Below are 21,916 nucleotides of genomic sequence, written 5' to 3'. Positions count from 1 at the left end.
ATCGAAATACTGATATGTTTTTAAAGGTTAAATTCCAAAATATAAACAAAATGAAATATTGGCAATCTTTGTGTATTATAAGAAAAATAAAAGAAGCAACAGCCAATTATTGAGGTCTGTTCTTTAACCACATTTTGACTCATCTACGTTGCTTAATTAAAGTGTTACAAACTTTGCAGATCTCCATTAAATAGATGCATGCTCCTGATGCTCGGGTGATGTCAATGGCCCTTCATATGTTGACAGAACTTGGCTGTTTTGCACGTTTCTAAACGGTTGTTATGGAGACTGTAAACAGCCTGTACGAACGCGAGTAAACGAGACTGCGCAGGTGCAGTGAAAGTGATCAGATTTGGACAAAAATACTCAAAGCACGGGGGCACTGGGCAGGCGAGTGATCGTCCGATTGCAATACACGACTCGGGGTACGACCGACGAAGTGACTATCCTTGTTCAGGTAGGCTATTTTTAGAATAGCCTGATTCGCTGTTAAATTAAACAGATAGAAATAGCTCATAATAATCGCCCTAGATGACAGGCCCATTGCATAAAGTCAGGGAATACAATCTGTTATTGCATTTACTCTAACGTTAATTTACCGCAATGTGCAGGCATCCCTATGTTTAGAGTTAACGCTAAATTACATAATTTTCTAACAGGTTACCAAGCTGTATTATGCACTTACAAGTCCGTGATGTAACAATTGTAGAACGATTATTGTTGAACGATTAAACTTGATTGATCTAGTTACCATGTTTACGGCTGCTATTTAATAGCTAGTTGTTACTGATGTTTTTCGGCATGTAATTGAAGGACCATCAGCAGTATTCATGCAGGTTATAGACATCGCAAGGTATCTAATGTGGTTGCAGTCATGTACCCTTTCGTTGTAAGTGGGTCTATATAAGCGTCTGCTAGTGAATGTACTGTAACGTAATGTAATGTAGCTAGCTCTGATACTCAACCTCGGTCCTGGAGGCCCATTGTGTATGCTGGTTTTCTTTCCAACCACAATTGCAACCCCGGAAGTGTAACAAGCTATTATTTTTCCTTAATTAGGTGCTTTTCATTTCAGAGGGATTATTTGCCCACTGAAGCCACCTTGTGTCAGAAATAGCTATGCATGCCATAAAGAATATACGTTTCATATTCACATTGTGCTATATTGTAGACGATTACGTAAAGAGGTTAAAAATTTTTTTTAAAAACTTAAACTAATCAAAATAAAGACTGAGGCAAATCAACAGGTTCCTAATTGGGGAAAGTCTGGACACCTGGCCACTAAATCTAATCATTTGATGGATAACAAAGAATTCTAGAACAAAGAAAATGATAACAAGTCAAACCTGTATCGTGATAATTAGTTTAAGGGAAATATTATGCACTTAAAGCACTTAAACACATGGGTTCAGCAACCTAATTAGGAGCCTATTAATTCCCCTTGTTAATTTGATCTGTTAAAAAATGTTGCCTCTTTTTAAGTGATTGTTTGCAATCACTTAAAAAGCAACACAATAACACAATGGTATTTTATTCTTCATGCCATGCATAGCAATGTCTGACATAATGTGGCTTAAGAGGGTAAATAATTTCTCTTAACATGAAAAACACCTAATTAAGAAAAATGAACAGCTTGTTAAAATTCTGAGATTGCAACTGTGGTAGGAGCGAAAACCACCATACACAGTGGGCCCTCAGGACTAAGGATGAGAACCACTGATATAGCAAATGTAGAGATCAACAGAATTTGCTGTGGGAAATGGGAATGTTCATCCACTGATGCCAGATATGTTGGAGTCCTGCAGTGCAGAAATGTGCTGGAACCTGGTCTGGCCAGGAAGGCTCATTTGGTTTGTCATTGAAGTAGCATTAGATTAGATTAGATTAGCCTAATCAAGGCAAGGCCACCAGTAGCTGCCATATGTAAGGCCAACAGGATGATTATGGGGCCAGAATTTCGAGGTATATTCTGACTTGGGTTTTCAAATTACATTACAGTTACATTACATTAAATTACACTAATATTACAAACGTAGTGCGGGGTAGCTCATATCGGTTCTGGTACAGCCAGTCTTAGCTAGCTAGACAACACTAGATAAAGCAAGTGTTCTGAAATCTTGCACAAGATGTAGGCTAATGACAAAGTCCAGTTCATAAGATATTGGCACCTTGAGCATAAGAGCCGGTATGGCACCATATATCCATAGATTTTTGTAGCTTTGTTACGAAGTGGATAGTGGTTGCGTAACTAAGCAATGGTAATTACATGTTTCCTGTCATCGTCCGGTGCAGTGTTGCAGTAACGACAGGGAGAATCACAGCCAGTTGTCGTTGTGCACTGTGAATCTGACCCAGCTGGATGAGCTTAGGTAGTCGCAAGGAGCGTAACTGTGCGCCAGTCCAGGTGATACGAGAAGTGACATGTGTATCCAAGCTTGTCTCCAGCTCAGCAATCTGACCCAGGTTACACTCCACTGCAGCTCCAGGAGTAAAGCAGAGAAGGCACTATGCGTCACTCAGCTTCTCTCATTGTCCACTCCTGTCACCAGTTTACAACTGTGGCAGTTTGTGTGTGTGTGCCTACATGCGTGTGTGTGCGTGTGTGTATGCTTGCATGCACGTATATGCACGTGCATATATGCCTGCTTGGTGTGACTGAGAAGTTCTAACCCCGCCCCTTCAATCTGTTCCTCTGTCTAACACAGTGACGGAAGACCCACTGCACAAGTGTACAGAGGGACGGTCCGACAGGCTGACTGACAGATAGGGAAGAGCAGTGCGTGTAGACCAGGTTTTGCTTCATGGAGAGGAGACTCAGTAGAGTAGAGCAACGCTCGAGGCAGCAGGCATGAGAGAGTGCTTTTAGGATCATATTCCCTGGACCATGAGGCCAAGGGATCATACAGAGGTCCCAGCACAGAGGGCGAGCCTCCCAGCTCCGGCACCGTCACCGGCATCGGCACCGGCAAGGGCAGAGCGGAGCCAGAACAATGAGGGGAAAGTGCCCGTTACAGACAAAGGTAACTGTCTGTAATGTAATGTACTCTAATGTAAGACATTAGAACTGCCTGTCTGTCTGTGTGTCTGTCTGCCTGGCCCTGCCTGTATACATGTTACTTTCATTGCAATCATGACAATCCATTTACTGGAACATCTTCATTCTTGGCTTTGTTTTTTTGCAGACAGTCCTACCTCCTTATTTAGTTTTTCAGACAGTGGGAAATTAGTGAGAGTTGCAGGTAGAGATGCGCGCACGGTACAGAAAGTGTCATGGTGGGGAATCAAACCCCTGGTTGCATGGGAGGATTTATATACTGACTGCGCCACATGCACTCCCCATTTTGTCACTGTATTTGCTAGACACCTAAGGTTATTTTCATGTGCAAAAGGCTGACTGTGTACTGGAACTGTCTCTCTTTTCTTCCTTTCTTCTTAGTTCTCTACATGTTTTGTTTTTTAATATATATTTTGTGAGTTCTCATGCGTGTGTGCAAACAATATTTGACTTAGAACAAAAGCACAAGATTTTTTGCTTTCTTAATATAGCCTAATACTCCAAATGAACATCTGACTACTACCATTTGGATAGGTGAACGTGTACTTCTGGGTGCCATACGATGGATCTGGAGTATTCGTCATCTGTCGATGCTTTCTCTTGTTTTGTTTGCTCACAGCATGTTTGGTTACTGTCTCTCAAGCCACCGTTCAACCTGTAGCCTTTATGCTCCTGTAGTTGCATGTGCTAGTTGCATGTGCCTGTCTGTGCTTAGTATCTATAGTTCCATCTTGCCATCTCTGTGTCAGACTGAATCCCCATGTGTCTATCTCACATCTTACATTTCGTCTTTACAAGAAATTGAGAGGATCAAAGGAAGAGGAGTTTTAATAAGACAGCCAGGCACCTTAAATAAGTAATGAAGGCTAATTGTCACTGAATAAGTAAATGCATGAATACCACTGAGGAAACGTTATGGAAAAGCAATCAAAGTTAAATTCCCCCAGGTATTCACTGCCAATCAAATGTTAATCCCTTGATAACTGAATATTCCTTACAAGTGTTACAAAATGTCCTTTTGAATCCCTCAAGCAGTTCTAAATTAGGATTACCATTACAAGCATGCCATTCACAAATGCGTATGGTCTTCATATTTTGTGTAAATTGTATAATTTGACAAATGACTGTGGTGACACATTAAGAAATAACTGTTTACTCATGTCTGCTTAGCATATACTATAGAGGCTTCATTTCAGCGGATAGTCTTTCATTGTACTATTTTGAAACAGACAGCCACAGACAGCATACTTCCTTAACTGTTTGGCTCAAAATGAGATGGCAAACCCAATGTGGATTTATGTCTATTCACTGTTTTTTCCTGTGCTGATGCAGGCTCTCTGAGGGGGGTCATTCCACAGAGTGGCAATGTTAACCTACCCTACCACCTCAGACAGACCTCCTCTACACCCTCGCCTGAACGGACCACGCAATGTAATGCCTTACTGATGGCCCACGCTCACACAAACATGAAATACTGTCTGAATTTATGCAGCTATTATGACATAATCCATTTTGCTGAAACAGACCCGTACACAATACACAAAACATACTGATAGCATACACACAACATACCGATAACACTCACTCATAGATTTTGCAACAAATGTAACAGACTACCTGCACGTGACAATGCGGTCACAGCATAATGATAATGTATGACATATTGACAACAATATACTGCCAACACGTGCAAAACATCCTGAAATACATCCATTCAACATGCTGGCAGAACAGGCTCATACAATTAGTTATGTTATCAAGGTATTATCAACCCATTACCTACCTGCAACTACACAAATACAGTCTGCATAAACAAGCTCACACACTAAAATGAGCTTTTATGTTTGAATGCTGATATTATAAAATTAGGTTTCATTACTATATGCATAGTGTGCTAAAGGAAATATGTTTGTATTTGTGTGTGTGTGTGTGTGTGTGCGCACATGTGCGTGCGTGTGCGTGAGAAAGCAGTCCCAGAGGGGAAGGTTCGGCGCAGTATCGCCAGTCTGCCTGTAATCACCTCGGACAGGCTGTCTAGGGCTAAGGCCCTGGTGGAAAAGGCTGTAAAGGTGAGCCTCGTTATGTCCTAGTTACTTTCTCTATCTCCATAAGACTCCCTCATGGCACCTTATTTACGGGCATATATTCCCCTGAGCCTTTCTCTCTCTTTGGCTCTCTCTTTAGCAGCGGAAGGTGTTTTCGGTACAGGGTCCTTACCCCGTGCTTCGTGCCGCCTTGCGGGCCAGGGGTTGGGTGGAGCAACGACAGCCACGGAATGTCCCGTCAAAGGGCAGGACTCAGGGAGATGAGGGGGATGACCGGGACAACAGCACAGACGGCGAAGGTGAGATGTTGATGGAACAAAATGGCAGAGGTAGGCTAGGCACTCACCTGTGTTACCAGACTGTGGGCAGGGATGTCGCATAGAACAAATCTCATCAGGCTGTGGGCAGGGCTGTCTCATAGGACAAATCTTGTCAGGCTGTGGGCAGGGCTGTCTTATGGGACAATCTTAAGAAAGATTATGGGCAGGCCTCTCTTACAGGACAGATTTAATCAGACTATGTGCAGGGCTCTCATAAGACATTGCTTCAGACTGTGCAGGGCTGCCTTATAGAACAGATTGCATAAAACTGTGAACAGAGCTTTCAAAGATCCTATTTACACTTGTCTTTTTATGTAAAATATACAATTTATTGACCAATCCGGTGCTGGTTGCATTCATGATTATCATCTGAACACAAGATATATGGACTGGATTGTAATCTGGATCAGATTCTGCTGGTATCGCATTTGAATGCAAGCATTCCAGCATGGGTCTTCACCACTTACATTTTAAGTCACTCTAAACAAGTGGATCTGCTTAAATAAATGTTATGTAATGTACAATCAGCACATAAATTGTCCACAGACTACGCATATGTTTGATGTTCAGAAATACGATTTGTCAAGAATATCTACTGTGAGCGTGAATCAATGTCTAGACGTGACCGATATCAGACTGTTAACTGGGTTGTCTCACAAGACAAACCTTCTCACACTGGGAATAATGTGTCTCAAAGGAGGGGGTGCATTGCAGAAGAGGGACAGAAAAGTACTTGTATACAGGAGTGAGCATGGGTAGAACTGTGCAGATTTCCCCTGTTGTTGCATGTTTAAATATTCACCAACCAACACGTCAGGTCCACAGACTTCATCTTATCCAAGAGGGACATGAGATTGCTCTGGTTGTCTTACAGACTGGTTTCCCTCCTCCTGTTTTTTTCAGACAGTTCAGAGGAGGTGGAGAGGGATGACACCCCAGATGACATCTACGACATCATGGTGTGTTGTTTTCGATGTTAGTCTTCTGGAGTACATTACATTACAGCCACTTTGCAGATGCTCTTATCTAGAGCGACATACAGGAGTGGAGACCATCAGAGTTATTCTGTGGAATACAAAAATGAATAAGTGTAATGTTATCCTAACAAGCAACATGTTAGATAGAAACGTTGCCCTGACAACAGTGGAAAACAGCTCAGTTTCTGTCTCTCACTTTCTGCTTTCCCTCTCCGCTCTTCCCCAGTCCCGCCTCGTTCGAAACGAAACCGTATATTTCTGCTGGACAATGCGAAGGGACACTATTGACTACCGCTCGTTGCGGAAAGAACAGATAACCAATCATTTTGCAAAGGCCGGCACTTTCACTACCAAGGTGGGAAACTGATCCTGTCAGTCATTTAAGATGCGATAAAGTACTAAAAATGACTTCATGCCACCAATGTTTCTGTTCCAAGGAACACAGACCTCTTACATGGAAATTCTGCATCAGGATATGTATTCATCACATCATAGCAGACATATCTGTCCACATACATGAGCTGTCTGTCCATGTCTCTCCCCCTTTCCATCTCTTTCTCTCCACCTCTCAGGTGGGCTTGTGTGTGAATTTGAGGAACCTGCGGTGGTTTGACGCGGCCGATCCAGACACCTTCTTCCCGCGCTGCTACAGGCTGGGGGCGGAGGATGAGAAGTACGCCTTCATTGGTCAGTCTCTCCTACTCCCTCCACTGTATCTACCGCTTTATTTAAATATACAGTGCAGTACGTACACGGCCTCACACTCCCCCGCTCTCTGCTTGTAGATGATTACCGGAGGACGGCATGCTCCAGCCTATTGCAGTGTGTGCTGGAGAGGAGTCGCGGGGAGCAAGTAGAGGAAGAGAGAGCAGGATCAAGTGATTTCTCAGGTGTGTCTGATATTTACACGCACGCAGACACACAGAGCACATTGAGCACATGCGCACTCAAACACAGTTTCTTTTTTGCTATGAATATTGCCTAGTTTTAAATATTATCACAGTTACAGATAACACAACAGAGTCAGAGTGCAGCATAATGGGTAATTTAAACACCAACTGTTTGTTCCAGAGGAGGCCACAGTCAGTTAAGTTGTGGAATAAAACAGGAGGGTGGGGAGAAGATAAAAAGCAGAACAAGGTGTTGGCTAGTTTGCAAAAAGAGAAACAAAATAATCCTCACTTTCATAAACTCACTGAAACACTCTGCTTGTAGATTGGTGCACAGTTTCCTGTAACACACGTGTCATTTATGCAATACCCTGCTTACATTCATCAGCATGCACTGTTACATTGTTGTCATTTGTGGCTTGCCCTACCCCTTCCAGGCCAGAAGAAACGGTGCAAGCGTCGAGCCATTGAATCGGTCGGAAGCGGGATAATTGACAGCGCATTACTTGTGTGCCAGGACTTCCTGGACACTTTGGAACACAATGACATTGACATCTCTATGGAAACACCCCCTTCCCTCACAGAGCAGCAATGGGCGGAGTTCCTTCATAGCTATTACATGATTGTCCAGTGAGTGTGTTTTATCTATTATTAATTCAATGAAATATCTTGAACCTCTAATTCTCTCTCTCTGTTGCTTGTGGTGCAGATTTCTGTTATCACCATGGAGGATCTCTTTACCTCATTGTTACTTGCAGTTTGCCTCCAGAGTGGGTCTCTGTGTTGTTGTGGCAGTGACTCAGTGGTACTGATACTCAGAGTGCTCTGTTCTCCCTCTGTCCCTGGGCAGTGAGGGGGTGGGGATCCGGGACTCTAATCGATACCTGGAGCGCTGTCAGGTGATGCTGAGGAGGCTTCGGGAGGTCAGCCCACAGCTGGACACTGATGGGATCCACAACATCTGGATAGTCAAACCTGGGGCTCTGTCCCGGGGCAGGGGTGAGGTTTCAAACACAGCCACAACGTGGTTACTACACGGCTAATACAGCACAGTTACAGCGCTATGAACATAAAGCACAGTTGCAACAGTATGAACATGGAGCACAGTTACAACCCTATGTGCATAGACAAAGTCATGGTGACTAGCAGCTATGTTGCTGCTTCAGTTTCATCACATTGAACCAAATGCCAGTGTGGCATAGTTGTAGGGGTGTCATGTGATTCTCTGCCACCAGGGATCATTTGCGTGAAACGCCTGGAAGAAATCCTGAAGCTGGTGGACAGCGACCCAGCTCTGATCAAGGACAGCAAGTGGGTGGTGCAGAAGTACCTGGAGCGCCCCCTCCTGATCCATGGCACCAAGTTCGACCTGCGCCAGTGGTTCCTGGTGACCGACTGGAACCCCCTGACCATATGGTTTTACCGGGAGTGCTATCTGCGCTTCTCTACTCAGCCCTACTCTGTGGAAAGACTGGACAGGTGAGGAGGAGCAGAGGACAGAGGTGAACGCAATGTCATTATACCTATGAGCTACGCTACGCTGCAAAAACTCCCTATACCTATACCTACACGCTACGAAACTCAATATGGTTTCATGACTTGTTTTGTCTTGAAACATTATGTTATTATGTTTCCTAAGCTAGAAGGCACGGCTCACCCAATGAAGGTTGAAATCACAACTCAATTTTCAAAGAGATTCATTTGAGTCTCAGGAAGGAGAAACATTGAGATATCTGTGCATGACAATATCAGGCTTAAATAGAATAATTTAATCCAGTTCAGTGTGGTCGACCCTCCAACAGATTATACCTTAGCATTCTGAGGTACGATTAACCTGTTTTCTGAACACATTGTAATAGTGTTCAATTAGCTAGGAAAGTAATCACTCCATTAATCATACTAGATACTAATTACACCATGCAGCACATCAGAGACATCATCCAGCTACCTCTCCTGCTGTCATATACCATTAATTATGACTTTACTTCTACCCTACTAGTACATTACTAATGATCTTATCTTTAATTGGGCTATTTAGAAATTTGATATCACAGTATCACTTTCATTGTGTACGTATATGTCCCAGTTGCAGTGTCCTATCAATGCTGCCCATTCTAGTTAGATCAGGATGTTTTACCCTGTAGCCTATTTCCTCTTGAAATTGTATACTCTGTCTTGCAAAAAAAAAAAGAAGATATATAGACATCCCAGGGAAAAGGATTCAGTTGATTTATAGCATGCCCATATAAAGGCAATGAGCACCCATACTAAAAGCCTCCTCTCTCCTGTCTGTCTCTCTCAGCTCAGTCCACCTCTGCAACAATTCCATCCAGAAACACTACCAGCCCTCTCAGCGGCGCCACCCAGAGATTCCTGAGGACAACATGTGGTCGTCGGAGCAGTTCCGCACGTTCCTCCGTGTGCAGGGCCAGGTGGCGCTGTGGGACAGCGTGGTGGTGCCGGGGATGAAGCAGGCCGTGGTGCACGCCCTGCAGACGGCCCAGGACCTGGTGGAGTCGCGGCGGGGCAGCTTCGAGCTCTACGGCGCCGACTTCATGCTGGGCCGCGACCTGAGGCCCTGGCTGATCGAGATCAACGGCAGCCCCACCATGGCGCCCTCCACGCCCGTGACCGCTCAGCTGTGCATGGCCGTGCAGGAGGACACCCTGCGTGTCGTCCTGGACCGCCGGCTGAACCGCAGCGCTTGCACCGGGGGATTCCAGCTCATATACAAGCAGGTGAGCCGCCTGGAAGAGTGCGTGTCTGTGCAGTTCTGTGTCCCGATTCCAAACGCCTGATCTTACTGTCTTGTGCAACAGGCTGCGGTGGAAATCCCGCAGTACGTCGGGGTGAGCCTGTTTGTGGAGGGCGCTCCTCTCAGACGACCTCGTCTTCGCCCCCGTAGGAAACTCACCCTGCCCAAGGCTGTCCACATCCCCCGGCCTCGCACTGACCAGTCAAAAGAAGCGGGGGTGGAAAAGGTGGGTGGAGCTGAGGCAAAAACTGCGGAATCCGCTAAAAAACCCGTAAAGTCCCGCCAGTTGTCTCGCCAGAAGCCCCATGCGGCATCCAAACGCTGCCCCACGGGGAAGAGGAAGGAGAACAACACAGACAAAGAGAGGAAAGGACCGGGATCTGCGCAGAATGTCCCACGGCAGGCCGCCCACTCCCTCAAGCTCATCCCGGTGTGCCCCATCCTGACGGCGGAGCCCAAACACTCGGACCTGGGCCTGAGCTCGGGGGAGAAGCCGCGCCTGCCCCCCCGCGCCCTGTCCCGCTCCATGGACTCATCCTTACGGGGCTCCGCCCGCCGCAGGCAGGTTTGCCACTCCTGCACCACGCGCTCTATGCTCCTGTCCCCCTGCGGCCTGCCCACTCTGCGCAGCCCCGCCCCCCTCGGAGGGAGCAGAGGCCTGCACCTGGGCCCGCTGGATGTCACCGCTACCACGCCCCCCGACCCGCCCACCTCAAACACGAGCCCCCCGCTGCAGCCGCTCCTCCCCGACGTCTGCAGACAGAGCACGCCCACGCTCAGCCGGGACACAAAGCGCAAGTCCTTATGACACAGAATAAAGGAGGGTAGCCTTGGAAACGGCGCTTCCTGGAATTAAGTGCTGTGTCTGCATGTGTATTTGGACATATACTACTCTATAGGAGAGTCTCATACTGTGAAATAAAGTCAACACTGAATAATCTTTATAGTCTTTCTTTATGTTACCCTGGTTCTTTAAATATTAAGTACTATTTCAAAGAGAGAACACACATATGCAGATAGATTACATGTGATAGTTTGGAAATAAATACAAAGAAATAAATATAAAGAAAATTAGAGTAGCATACAATATATTGCACACCCCCACTGTCCTGAATAGTAGACATGGCTGCTTGAAATTGAGTCCTTTTTTTCTCTTGTCCAATAGGCAGTGGTTTATGCCTAATGTAATTATGATTATAAGCATTTGTAAGTGATGATAAATTGTGAAAGAGTACAAATCTCCCCCTCAAAATGTTTCAGAAATTGTATACTTAAATCAGTATGAATTGTATATAAAATAAAGCTTATCAGGGCGGCACGGTGGTGCAGTGTCGCCTCACAGCAAGAAGGTTGTGAGTTTGAATCTCAGCTTGGGGCCTTTCTGTGTGGAGTTTACATGAGCCGCGTTTCCACCGCAGGAACTATACCCCGGAACTAGGAACCTTTTGAGGAACTCAGTGCGTTTCCACCGCAGGAACTAGGGTCTAAATTTAGTTCTGGGGGCTTTGTTTTACCCCCCAAAACGTTCCTGCTCGGGGGGTAGTACTTTCCGAAAGTACAGGAACCTTTTGGGTGGAGCTTGCAGCGCTGAACATTTCTGATTGGTCGAGTACTCGTAGCATTTGTGTTGTATTTATTTTCCGCCATTACCCGCCATGTTTGAAAATATGCAGCGGCAAACCAATTTATTTTCATAATAACTTCAAATCAAACTTGTATGTTATGCGGCGCAGTAGCCTACTTTTGGTTATAGCCTGTCAACGTCTTGGAATTATAACGTGTGCTCTTATGTTCTTTTCTTGCTTTAGTATTCGTTTTATACAATGCTAAGCATTCGTTCTGGGACAGCATATTACGTAGGCTACCAAAACATTCAAACGGATTAATTCGGTTGCTGAATATTTTCTTCCGGATTTTCTTTGTTAGCCCGTTGTAATTGACTCAAAACGTTTGATACAGTTATGTGAGGTATGCGGTAGTTCTGAATAATTAACATTGGTGATACAGTACAAGCAAACTGGAAATCACCTTCCGCACTTTTTATCCGGGTAAACTAACAGGTTAATTCTAGTAATCTTCCCTTTAGCTTTTTCAGACTGCCGTAATTTTACTCAATTTTACTGCCATTTTTCAATTCCACGAAAAGACCAGGAAGACTATGGACTCATTTATGGTGCATGGTTCGCATCTGGAGGGCACACTTCGCTGCTCGGCTAGCAGTAACTTCTAAGGAAAGCAAACGGTGGCTGTACCACTACTAATTTACATTTTCACGCAAGTCCGAGTTTTCGTTCTATTCTTGTCATTTTGCGATTAGCCTATATGGAATTGACGACGAGAAAGTAATAAAACAGCAAATTGTTTACAACGTGTGCATGTTTTCTGCTGTTAATGAATGTGTTTGAGAGGATATATGAAAATCAGTAAATACAAAAGTAACCATATATAGTCATTGTTGGTAACCCGTTGTATATAAGTGGAATAAACCCCTCCGGGCTGTAGGCTACGTCGGTGGTAGTATGGGGTTACAGAAAAAATCATATGACAGATGGACCGACGACAACGTCAGTGGGCTAATTTGCCTAATCTTCGCGGTACTTTAGACCCCGGTGGAAACGCAGACAACCATTGGCTGAAGGAACCTTTTAGTTCCTGGTAAAGTAGTTCCTGGGACTGAAAGTTCCGGGTAATTTTGGTGGAAACGCGGCTATGTTCTCCCCGTGTCCGTGTTCCTCCGGGTACTTCTGTTTCCTCCTACAGTCCAAAGACATGCAGGTACGCTAATTGGCGACTCTAAATTGCCCATAGTTATGAGTATGTGAGTGAATGGTGTGTGCCCTGCGATAGATTGGCGGCCCTGCCAACCCATAGTTTAGCCGATGGCATATCTGCCGTCCCAATTGTCTCACACCTCCTTGACTACTATTGATGTTAGACCGCTATTCTCTATAAATGCCCTGGACCGTGCCATACAAATGTTTAGGCGTTCAATCAGGGGACTTCCACTTGGATCCACTATCTCTCAAAAACGTGTGCACTGCCACGGCCGTACGTGCGCGCTCCCGTGGTGCGATTCTGTCTGATAGTGATAGAAGTTGGGACGAGAAATGGCAGCGTCCGTGTGTCGAGTCGGGAGCACACTGAGACGAGCTTTTGTGAAAGCTCGTAGCGTAAGTAATTTTTTTTTTCTTTGAATACAGGGTACGGGCAGTTCACAGAAGATTGTTAAAGCATTACAGAATTTATTCAAGTAATTTGAATGACACGTTAACTTATGTAGCTAGATGGCAAGCTAGCAAGATTGGCCCTCCAGGAAGGTCACAATGCATTACGTAGACTTGCTATCTAACGCCAGTTAGCTTGCAAGTTAGCTAGTTAGCATTGCTCTATAACGTTAGCTATCTATATTCGTACCATACTATTTTAATCTGGACGGGCTCAGTAATAAATAGGCAGAATAGCTAACTAGCTAATTTTCTAAGAATTTTTCATATACTCCTGAAGGGACAGAGGATGTCGTTTTAACCGGACCGCAACAAGGTCAGCTAACGTTAGACTAGGTAGCTATCATAGCTACATTGCCTCCCTTGACCTGATCTGGCTGTGGGGTAAGGTGGTGAGACACCAGCATTATAGGACAAGGGAACGTTTAATTGTCACTCGTGTTGGCAGCTGAACACATTGCCAATATTTTCAAGCTAACTAATTTAGTGTTGCATAAGACTGTTCGCTAGGTAGGTAGCTAGCTAACGTTAGACGTCGTAGCCGAATTTTGTCCTTATGTGAACTGCAGCTACACCGGCCGGTAAGTTAGCTGGCTCCCTAAAAATGTAGCTGTGTTGACATTTTGCAGTACGGTACAGGGATAGCTACCTAACAACCGTACAACTGATTGACAACAATGACAACCGTGCAGCTGATTGACGCTATGTTAATTTGACGTTAGATTAATGTGACATTAGCTTGCCGAAATGCTTTTTTCCCAGTTAGCTTTCCTACTAGCTAGCTAGCATTTTGTTTGCTTCCCTCTGGAGAACATGATTCCCGAGAATGCAGGATTGCCAAATGTGTTTGGAATATATATTACGCCCAAAATAATATAACGTTAATCCTCACTGATTTTATTGTTACTGTGGCGTCCCATGATTATCACGTGGTCAAAACTGCAGTTGATAGTGGTCGGAAATTTAAGAACAATAAAATAATACATTTAGGAAATTAGTCAATATTTTATTTGCCTAACGTTACAGTGTTTTTTTTACATTTCATTGACAGGGGTTAATTTGCTGATTAAAAAAAAAAGGTTCTTAATGATTTTAGCGAAGGTGCATTTTATACGGCTATAAAATCACCACTAGAGACAAGTAAACCTACAATATAACCCGTGCCATTGTAGAGATGCTGAAAAGTATTTATTTGAAAGGGTCTATGCAATGTCCACAATGCAAGTGTGGTCAGGTGGTTAGGGAGAGGTTCATGTGATCAAGTGGTAGCTAGTTTGATATCCCTGTGTTGTACAGCTGTTGTACAGCTGTTGTACCCTTGAACAGACGACCTAACCAGAATTTTCAAATCATTGGCAAACAGAATGAACGATTGATGTTTAAATTGGCATGAGATCAGTCTGCCAACATAATAAATTAGGAAATTTAATAGTGGCCAAGTGCTGGAATTGGGTTCATAGAACATTCAGATTATGTATATATATAACTCCCCTCACTATTTCTTTGCAGATGTGTAATATCCCTGTATTTTGCATTGCATTCTCCCTGTATGATTGTCTTTCTCATTAATAAGCCTTGCCTTCTCTGTCTCTGCAGCCTGCTCTCCTGTCTGTGAAGCGGGGCCAGGCTAGTGTTTCCTATGCTCAGAGCCTTCTGGCAATCCCTGAGGCACAGCTCACCACTCTGGACAACGGCTTACGGGTCGCTTCTGAGGAGACTGGACATGCCACCTGCACTGTGAGTCTGCGTCATTGTACGCTCACAGATACCCTGGCAAACCACATGAGCCCTAAGAGACACACACGCACACGCACACACCGCGCGCACACACACACACACACACTCACTATTTTCGCTGTCTGGTCGCAAAATTTGTTTGCCTTCAGAACTCTCAAACTCAAAATGAACTTTTATATTTCTATTCTGACACGATCTGTTTTCCCTATTCAGTTCTCAGCCTTTATTTTGGTATGCGGTGCCTTTTCTGTGTCTCCCATACTGTCTGTCCTTTTAAGGTGGGCCTGTGGATCAGCTGTGGCAGCCGCTATGAGACTGAGAAGAACAACGGAGCAGGCTTCTTGCTGGAGCATATGGCCTTCAAGGTATGTGCAATAAATTGATAATATAGTCTTTAAAAGGTAAAAAAATAAGGAGTCTTATTAAGGGCTGAACATCTACTTTGTACTCTCTGACTAAATGTAGGCTTGATATGTGCTGTCTTATAATATCTCCAGTACAGTAAATATTACCATGAAAATGAAACAATGTTTCTGACCATTCTACTTCTTTATGGACAAAACCTTGCATGCATAATCCCTTTGGAAACATTTGATGCAATTGCTTGTTTGAGTTTATTCTGTGGTATTGGAATGTTGGATATGCAAAAGCATTGCTCATATCAGTGTGGTTGTCACATTTTCCTACCTTACAGCGTAAGCTCAGGAAATTAGCCTCACTTTCCCATCTTCTGCATATGTGCCCATATCTCTCTTACCCTCCTTCCTCAACAGGGAACAAAGAAGCATCCCCAGTCAGCTCTGGAGCAGGAAGTAGAGTCGATGGGAGCTCACCTGAATGCCTACACCACCCGTGAGCACACTGCCTACTTCATGAAGACCCTCAGCAAGGACATGCCCAAAGGTTGAGATCAATAATAATACTGATATGGTCCTATTTATATGCACAAGTCAATTTAAATTGTGCAGCAGGTGCCTCGCCTCTGGTTCTGGTGAGGGACTGCTGGTCTTTGTTTTCACCTTAAAATTCACATCCAGTTTTAGACCCAGGGAACCAGATGAGTTAAGTGTGTAATGAGCAGCTTTATTTGAAAAATTAAATGCTGAGTGTCAAAAAATGAGCGCACCCTGAAGGGGCGGGGCCCCGGGGCGGAGACAGCGTGTGGTTGAGTGAGCGTGCGTGTCTGTGCGCGCAGCGGTGGAGCTGCTGTCGGAGGTGGTGAAGAGCGTGGCGCTGAACGAGGCGGACCTGGAGCGGCAGCGCGGGGTGGTGCTGAAGGAGCTGGAGGAGGTGGAGGGCAGCCTGCAGGACGTCTGCCTGGACCTGCTCCACGCCACCGCCTTCCAGGGCACCTCCCTGGGTCACAGCGTCCTGGGGCCCACGCAGAACGCCAGGTACCGCATGCGGCGTGCGGCTTTCACCCCACACTTGAGACTAGGGATATACACTGGCTAAATTTGTTTGGCTTAAAAATGGAATGACTTTACAGCACCAGGTTTTGTGATTGACCTCTGTTCTCACAGTCCTCTCTCCGCTTTCCCCTGCAGATCTCTGACCCGGCAGGACTTGGTGGAGTACATCAACAGCCACTACAAAGCCCCGCGCATGGTGCTGGCTGCTGCTGGAGGTAGAGGACAGCGCTGAATTGGCCACTCTCTTGCTCAGTCCTCTTTGTTTTGCCTGTGTCTGCTGCCGTGGTGACTGCGGTGGCTCTCCGCCCAGTTTCCCGGAGATGTCGCTGGGCATGTTGCTAATTTCTGATTTTCTGGTGTCTGGGCTCAATTTCCAGTTGTGTGGGGTGGGGGGGGGGACACTTGCTTGGCCATGTAGAAATGTATCCATCGCTGTGTGCCTGGCAGTGAGCAGTTTCCTTTGGCTTTTTACATCAAACATTATTTTGGCGAGATGATCAGGAGCAATTTGCTGCGCTGTCACAACTATTGTAAGCAGAAGGGTCTCAGGCTCGGTGCTCACAGGCTTCACCAGTCTGCCCACCACCACTACATGTCCATGTAATCTTTTGGTAGGACTTAGTCCCCTGCAGCTGAATTGATTCAGTGCAGTAATTTTGTTGTGAGTCTTTGCTCTGTAACTGTAGTGACAGCAGTGATTTTTCTACGACTCAGTCCTCTGCAGCTGAATTGATTCAGTGCAGCGATTTTGTAATGACTCCTGCACAGCTGTATTGGCTCGGTGTGCTGATGTAGGTAACCATGGTAACGTTGCAGTGTTGGGTCCCTCTTGTCTTCGCCCTTGCAGGAGTAAATCACAGTGAGCTGGTGGGTGTGGCCAAGCAGCACTTCAGCGACGTGTCCTTTGAGTACGAGGGGGACGCCGTGCCCGTAACGCCACCCTGCCGCTTCACCGGGAGCGAGGTGAGGACCGCGCGGTTTAAACCCCGCCCCTGTGGCCCCTGCGGCCCCTGCGGCCCCAGGTCTGCTGATCACTGCACCGCTCGGGCACACACCTCTTCACACTGCCCTGTCTGTCTGAGCTGTTCTCCCTCAGTTGGCTTGTTTCACTCTTCTCCACCTCTCATTTTCTCTTTTTTCATCCTCTGACTCTCGCTCTCTCTCTCCGCAGATCCGCGTGCGTGATGACGCCATACCCCTGGCCCACGTCGCCATCGCAGTGGAGGGTGCCAGCGCTGCCAGCCCAGACATCGTGCCCCTCATGGTGGCCAACGCCATGATTGGCAGTTATGACATCACCTTCGGTGGGGGCAAGGTGAGGATCTCATTTTCCCTTCAGTTATTTTACCTTATAGAATCTAAATACAAATCAGTTTTTAGGCAACATGGCTTCTCTGGCTGACCTGGCGACATATACAGAATTCTTTTGCATATCAGGGTATTTTGTTGAGGTGAAAGTGGATGTATAAGTTCCCTGCATGGTGTCTTCTCTTCTGTATTTGTTCCACTGTGGCCAGGCAGAAGCAGCAGACAGTATATCCTCTCATACTTGAAATATGTGTGATAATAGAGCCTCTCGTACTGCATGAATCATCTTATGTTAAGTCGCAACGTGTTTCTTTTAAAAAAAAATTTTTTTAATGTCCACTGTCGGCAGGTCTGCTCTGGGTTTGGTTGCAAAGCATTACGTTGATTTTTTGATGTGTGAAATTATAGATTGACTTCTTTTCGTATATAATTGCTTGTTTGCATTTCATGTGTAAGATTATGTGGGGGACTATGACCATTATCATGAAGCCTTTAGAGTTATTTCTTCTTGTTTATTTGTTAATTTTAAACAGAGAGGTAACATCAGTGCCGCCACTGGCACGTTGCACGCACCCGACGCGCGTGTAATCCCGTGTGTTTGCGGCCGCGTCTGACCTCCTCTAAGATGCAGTAGCACGCCCTCAGGAATGAGTCCCCTTGTGGCTGCAGCTTCCCGGGGCTCATTCCTCTTGCGGTGACGGGCGGTTGTCTCTCTCTGTGCAGAACCTGAGCAGCCGTCTGGCCTGCATGGCGGTGGAGGAGGACCTGTGCCACAGCTTCCAGGCCTTCCACTCCTCCTACAGCGACACCGGCCTGCTGGGCGTCCACTTCGTCTCCGACAAGCACAAAATCGAGGACATGATGGACTGCGTCCAGAACCAGTGGTCAGTGAGGCGCTGGACGCGCCCCCTACGCTCCCGTCCGATGGCTCTCGCTGCTGCTCGCTGATACTCACAGAGCCCGTGGACATTGGCTCATGCATAATGATAATCGTCTGTAATCACTGATATTTGCCTGTAATCACTGGTGTTCCCTGATTCTCCCTAATATCCGGTGATGCTGGCAGACGCCTAGCTGGCTCTGTAGATGTATTCTCTGGTGTCTGTTGTGCGTCACACGCGCTGTTGTGTGTTGCTGTGCCCGGCCCAGGATGAACCTGTGCACCACCGTCACAGAGAGCGAGGTCTCCAGGGCTAAGAACGTGCTGAAGGCCAGCCTCCTGAGCCAGCTGGATGGTGAGCGGGGCTCTCCTCCTCCCTCTTTCCTCTCCTCTTCTTTCTCTTTCTGTCTCTCTCACCTGTTTTCTCCTTTCTCTCTCCATTTTCCCTCTTTTCAGTGCTCAGCTTGCTGTGCTCTGTGATGTATTTACTCTCCAGTGCTCAGCTTGCTGTGCTCTGTGATGTATTTACTCTCCAGTGCTCAGCTTGCTGTGCTCTGTGATGTATTTACTCTCCAGTGCTCAGCTTGCTGTGCTCTGTGATGTATTTACTCTCCAGTGCTCAGCTTGCTGTGCTCTGTGATGTATTTACTCTTCAGTGCTCAGCTTGCTGTGCTCTGTGATGTATTTACTCTCCAGTGCTCAGCTTGCTGTGCTCTGTGATGTATTTACTCTCCAGTGCTCAGCTTGCTGTGCTCTGTGATGTATTTACTCTCCAGTGCTCAGCTTGCTGTGCTCTGTGATGTATTTACTCTCCAGTGCTCAGCTTGCTGTGCTCTGTGATGTATTTACTCTCCGGTGCTCAGCTTGCTGTGCTCTGTGATGTAATGGCTCTGTGCTGTTGTACCCTGCAGGCACTACCCCACTCTGTGAGGACATTGCCAGGCACATCCTCGCCTTCGGCCGGCGGGTCTCCCTGGCTGAGTGGAATGCCATGATTGATGTGAGTACGGCTGTGGGTCTGCACCAATCAGAACCCTGTTTAATTTCACCCTTACGCCAATCAGAACACTGTTTAAGTTCATTTTTGCACCAATCAGAGCCCTGGTTCTGTCATTAATTTTTTTTTTTAAATATCTAAAAAATATTGTCATTTGAAGCATCCCTGAATATTTTACTGACACAATGAAAGATATGAACAGAACCATTTACATCTCATTAACAATTTATTGGGTAGGCTTCATTATGAAGCAAATTCTGTTAGATGTCCACCCACCCAAAAACATTCAAACACGTAATCATGTTCAGAAAAAGGAACCCATTTATCTGCAACAGCTGCATTATTGCAGTCATTTCCCCAAAGCAATCAGCAGTGCTCATTCACTACCTGTCTCTGCGGAAATCGTTAGGACCTTTTGTTATGATGGCGACTGTTAGGTGTCAGAATTCAAATGGGTTGTTTTTATTGTAGCTGATTAAATCTATCCGTTAGATTGATTGCTCCTATCAGAAGGTTGTTAGCAACCTGTTTAATTTCCACACTCTCACAGCAATCAGTGGTTGGGTCAAAGCAGAGCAGGTAACCCATTGTTTGCCTGAGCTGTCTGAAGCATTTATCTATAAACTGGCAGGATGAAACTTCTCAGTGGTCTGCTGTCACTGAGCTATCTCACGCTCCGTTTCCCCCCTCCCATACAGAGTGTTACCGCAAAGGTGGTGCGTGATGTCTGCTCCAAATACCTCTATGACAAGTGTCCTGCAGTGGCTGCTGTCGGTAAGAGAAAGCCATTAATATGGAAAATAATCAGTGTTTGAGTAAAGGTTGTCATGAGAGTGTGTGTGTGTGTGTGTGTGTGTGTGTGTGTGTGTGTGTGTGTGTGTGTGTGTGTGATGAGTGTGTGTGCGTGTGTGTGTTGGTATGTGGAGGTGTGCGTACGTGCACACGTGTGTACTCGTGCCTGTCCTCTTGTGGTGACTGTTGTCTCTTTCCCTCAGGTCCTGTGGAGCAGTTGCCCGACTACAACAGAATGCGCAGCGCCATGTACTGGCTCCGCTTCTAAACCTGCCCCCAGGGACGAGCTCCCCAGACCTGTCCCCATCCTTCCTACTTCTCCCCCTCCTTCTCCTCCTCCTTCCCCCTCCCCATCTCCATGTGACATGAGGAGGGAGAGGTCTGGGCTCATCGGTTCAGAGAACTCACAGTTTGTGTCACCTGCTGTCCCTTTGTCGTGATGTCACACACCTTCCTTCATTATGACCGGCCCCCCCATGTGTGTCAGAGCAGGGCGGGGTTTTGGCTTTAGGATGGGCTGAACATTGCCTTCACGCTCTGCTTCTTTTGCTATTTTTACTGTCAAATTTTATTCAGAAGAAAAAAAATGCAATTCAATCCACAGGAATAAGAAACCAGGGAATGTTGTCGGCTGTTTTTCTCGTCTTAAAATATCTACATTTTCTTGGGCGTTAGTTGTTCAGATGACGTGAAATTTACTGGTACAGAGTTTAAATTGCACAAACGATTACAACCAGAGGAGCACAGGGAGGTATTTATGAATTGTTGTTCTAGCTTGTCTACCAGTGTAAATAACAGTCGCTCTCATTCCGAAAAAGTTCAAATAAACAATTGTGAAATGTATTCTTTTTTTGTGTGCTTTGTTGTGAAATTGTTGGCTGGACTTTTCCATTTGGTGATGTGTGCCGTGTTCTTATTTGTGGATGTATGATATGATGGATGGATGTATGGATAATATCAGCAACAAAATATAATTTAGATACAGATTACAAAGTGCGAGTCTGAAGGTTTGCACAGTTGTGGCGGTCCTGTGTGACTGAATTTAAAAAGGATTATTTCCAGATCTGGAAAGGAATGCCCTCAAGGCTAACAGCTTTGGAAATGTTTTGAAAAACAAAACCATTCATGGGAAATTAAATTTGGCTGGTTAATATATCTGAATGTTTTTGAATTAGATATTTAAAATATATCTTAACAATCTGTTTTATTCATGTACAAGGAGTGTGTATTGAGCTGTGGACAGTATATTTGGCTTCTGTGATGGAAATTCAAGAAATAGCACAGTTCTGGATGTCCTTTGTTTGTAAATCACATGGAAATACAGGTTTTAGTGAAATGTCACTACAGCTGCATCACAACTTGGAGAACAATTTGACTAATTCCTGTAATTTCCTAAATCCGTGCTGTGGGAGGTCAGGTTACAGGAAAGTGCTGTTCAGTCAAGTCTCCTTTCACTACTCCACAGTATTGTGGGGTATACTGTCTGGGACAGAATTGTGCAGACTAGAGAAAACAGGCATCTTC

The 21,916-nt window shown here is 45.5% G+C and overlaps 2 protein-coding genes across 6 annotated transcripts; both read left to right on the top strand.

Moving 5' to 3' along the window:
* The first annotated feature begins 285 nt into the window (after positions 1-285).
* On the top strand, positions 286-10,986 carry ttll3 (tubulin tyrosine ligase-like family, member 3). Of its 5 annotated transcripts, none has more exons than XM_035383306.1 (14): positions 286-425; positions 2,706-3,020; positions 4,388-4,486; positions 5,024-5,124; positions 5,240-5,399; positions 6,324-6,379; positions 6,624-6,752; positions 6,970-7,084; positions 7,183-7,287; positions 7,725-7,917; positions 8,138-8,286; positions 8,523-8,766; positions 9,590-10,025; positions 10,107-10,986. In XM_035383306.1, the coding sequence occupies exons 2-14, from the start codon at positions 2,885-2,887 to the stop codon at positions 10,848-10,850; spliced, it is 2,667 nt and encodes an 888-aa protein (XP_035239197.1). In that variant the 5' UTR covers positions 286-425; positions 2,706-2,884; the 3' UTR covers positions 10,851-10,986. The 5 variants fall into 5 exon arrangements, with proteins under 5 accessions (XP_035239197.1, XP_035239200.1, XP_035239196.1 ...); XM_035383309.1 differs by having other exon boundaries at positions 303-457; positions 5,027-5,124; XM_035383305.1 differs by having other exon boundaries at positions 303-457.
* Positions 10,987-13,057: 2,071 nt separating this feature from the next.
* LOC118208690 (cytochrome b-c1 complex subunit 1, mitochondrial-like) lies at positions 13,058-21,235 on the top strand. The gene is made up of 13 exons (XM_035383594.1): positions 13,058-13,212; positions 14,863-15,003; positions 15,282-15,368; positions 15,777-15,906; positions 16,199-16,397; positions 16,551-16,630; positions 17,263-17,378; positions 17,587-17,730; positions 18,447-18,607; positions 18,873-18,958; positions 19,515-19,603; positions 20,299-20,374; positions 20,596-21,235. The coding sequence occupies exons 1-13, from the start codon at positions 13,150-13,152 to the stop codon at positions 20,658-20,660; spliced, it is 1,437 nt and encodes a 478-aa protein (XP_035239485.1). The 5' UTR covers positions 13,058-13,149; the 3' UTR covers positions 20,661-21,235.
* Positions 21,236-21,916: the final 681 nt, after the last annotated feature.

Source organism: Anguilla anguilla, chromosome 11 (genome assembly GCF_013347855.1).
Source record: "Anguilla anguilla isolate fAngAng1 chromosome 11, fAngAng1.pri, whole genome shotgun sequence".
In the NCBI taxonomy this organism is placed as follows: Eukaryota; Metazoa; Chordata; class Actinopteri; order Anguilliformes; family Anguillidae; genus Anguilla; species Anguilla anguilla.
The sequence above is the reverse complement of the archived record's forward strand: the minus strand, read 5'-3'. Positions and strand labels throughout refer to the sequence as shown.

Coding starts and splice junctions, on each gene's coding strand:
- ttll3 (XM_035383306.1), top strand. CDS start 2,885: ATGAGGCCAAGGGATCATACAGAGGTCCCAGCACAGAGGGCGAGCCTC. Junction 5,125..5,239: donor TGGTGGAAAAGGCTGTAAAG/GTGAGCCTCGTT, acceptor CTCTCTCTTTAG/CAGCGGAAGGTGTTTTCGGT. Junction 5,400..6,323: donor CAACAGCACAGACGGCGAAG/GTGAGATGTTGA, acceptor TGTTTTTTTCAG/ACAGTTCAGAGGAGGTGGAG.
- LOC118208690 (XM_035383594.1), top strand. CDS start 13,150: ATGGCAGCGTCCGTGTGTCGAGTCGGGAGCACACTGAGACGAGCTTTT. Junction 15,907..16,198: donor CAGCAAGGACATGCCCAAAG/GTTGAGATCAAT, acceptor CTGTGCGCGCAG/CGGTGGAGCTGCTGTCGGAG. Junction 18,959..19,514: donor CCTCCTGAGCCAGCTGGATG/GTGAGCGGGGCT, acceptor TGTACCCTGCAG/GCACTACCCCACTCTGTGAG.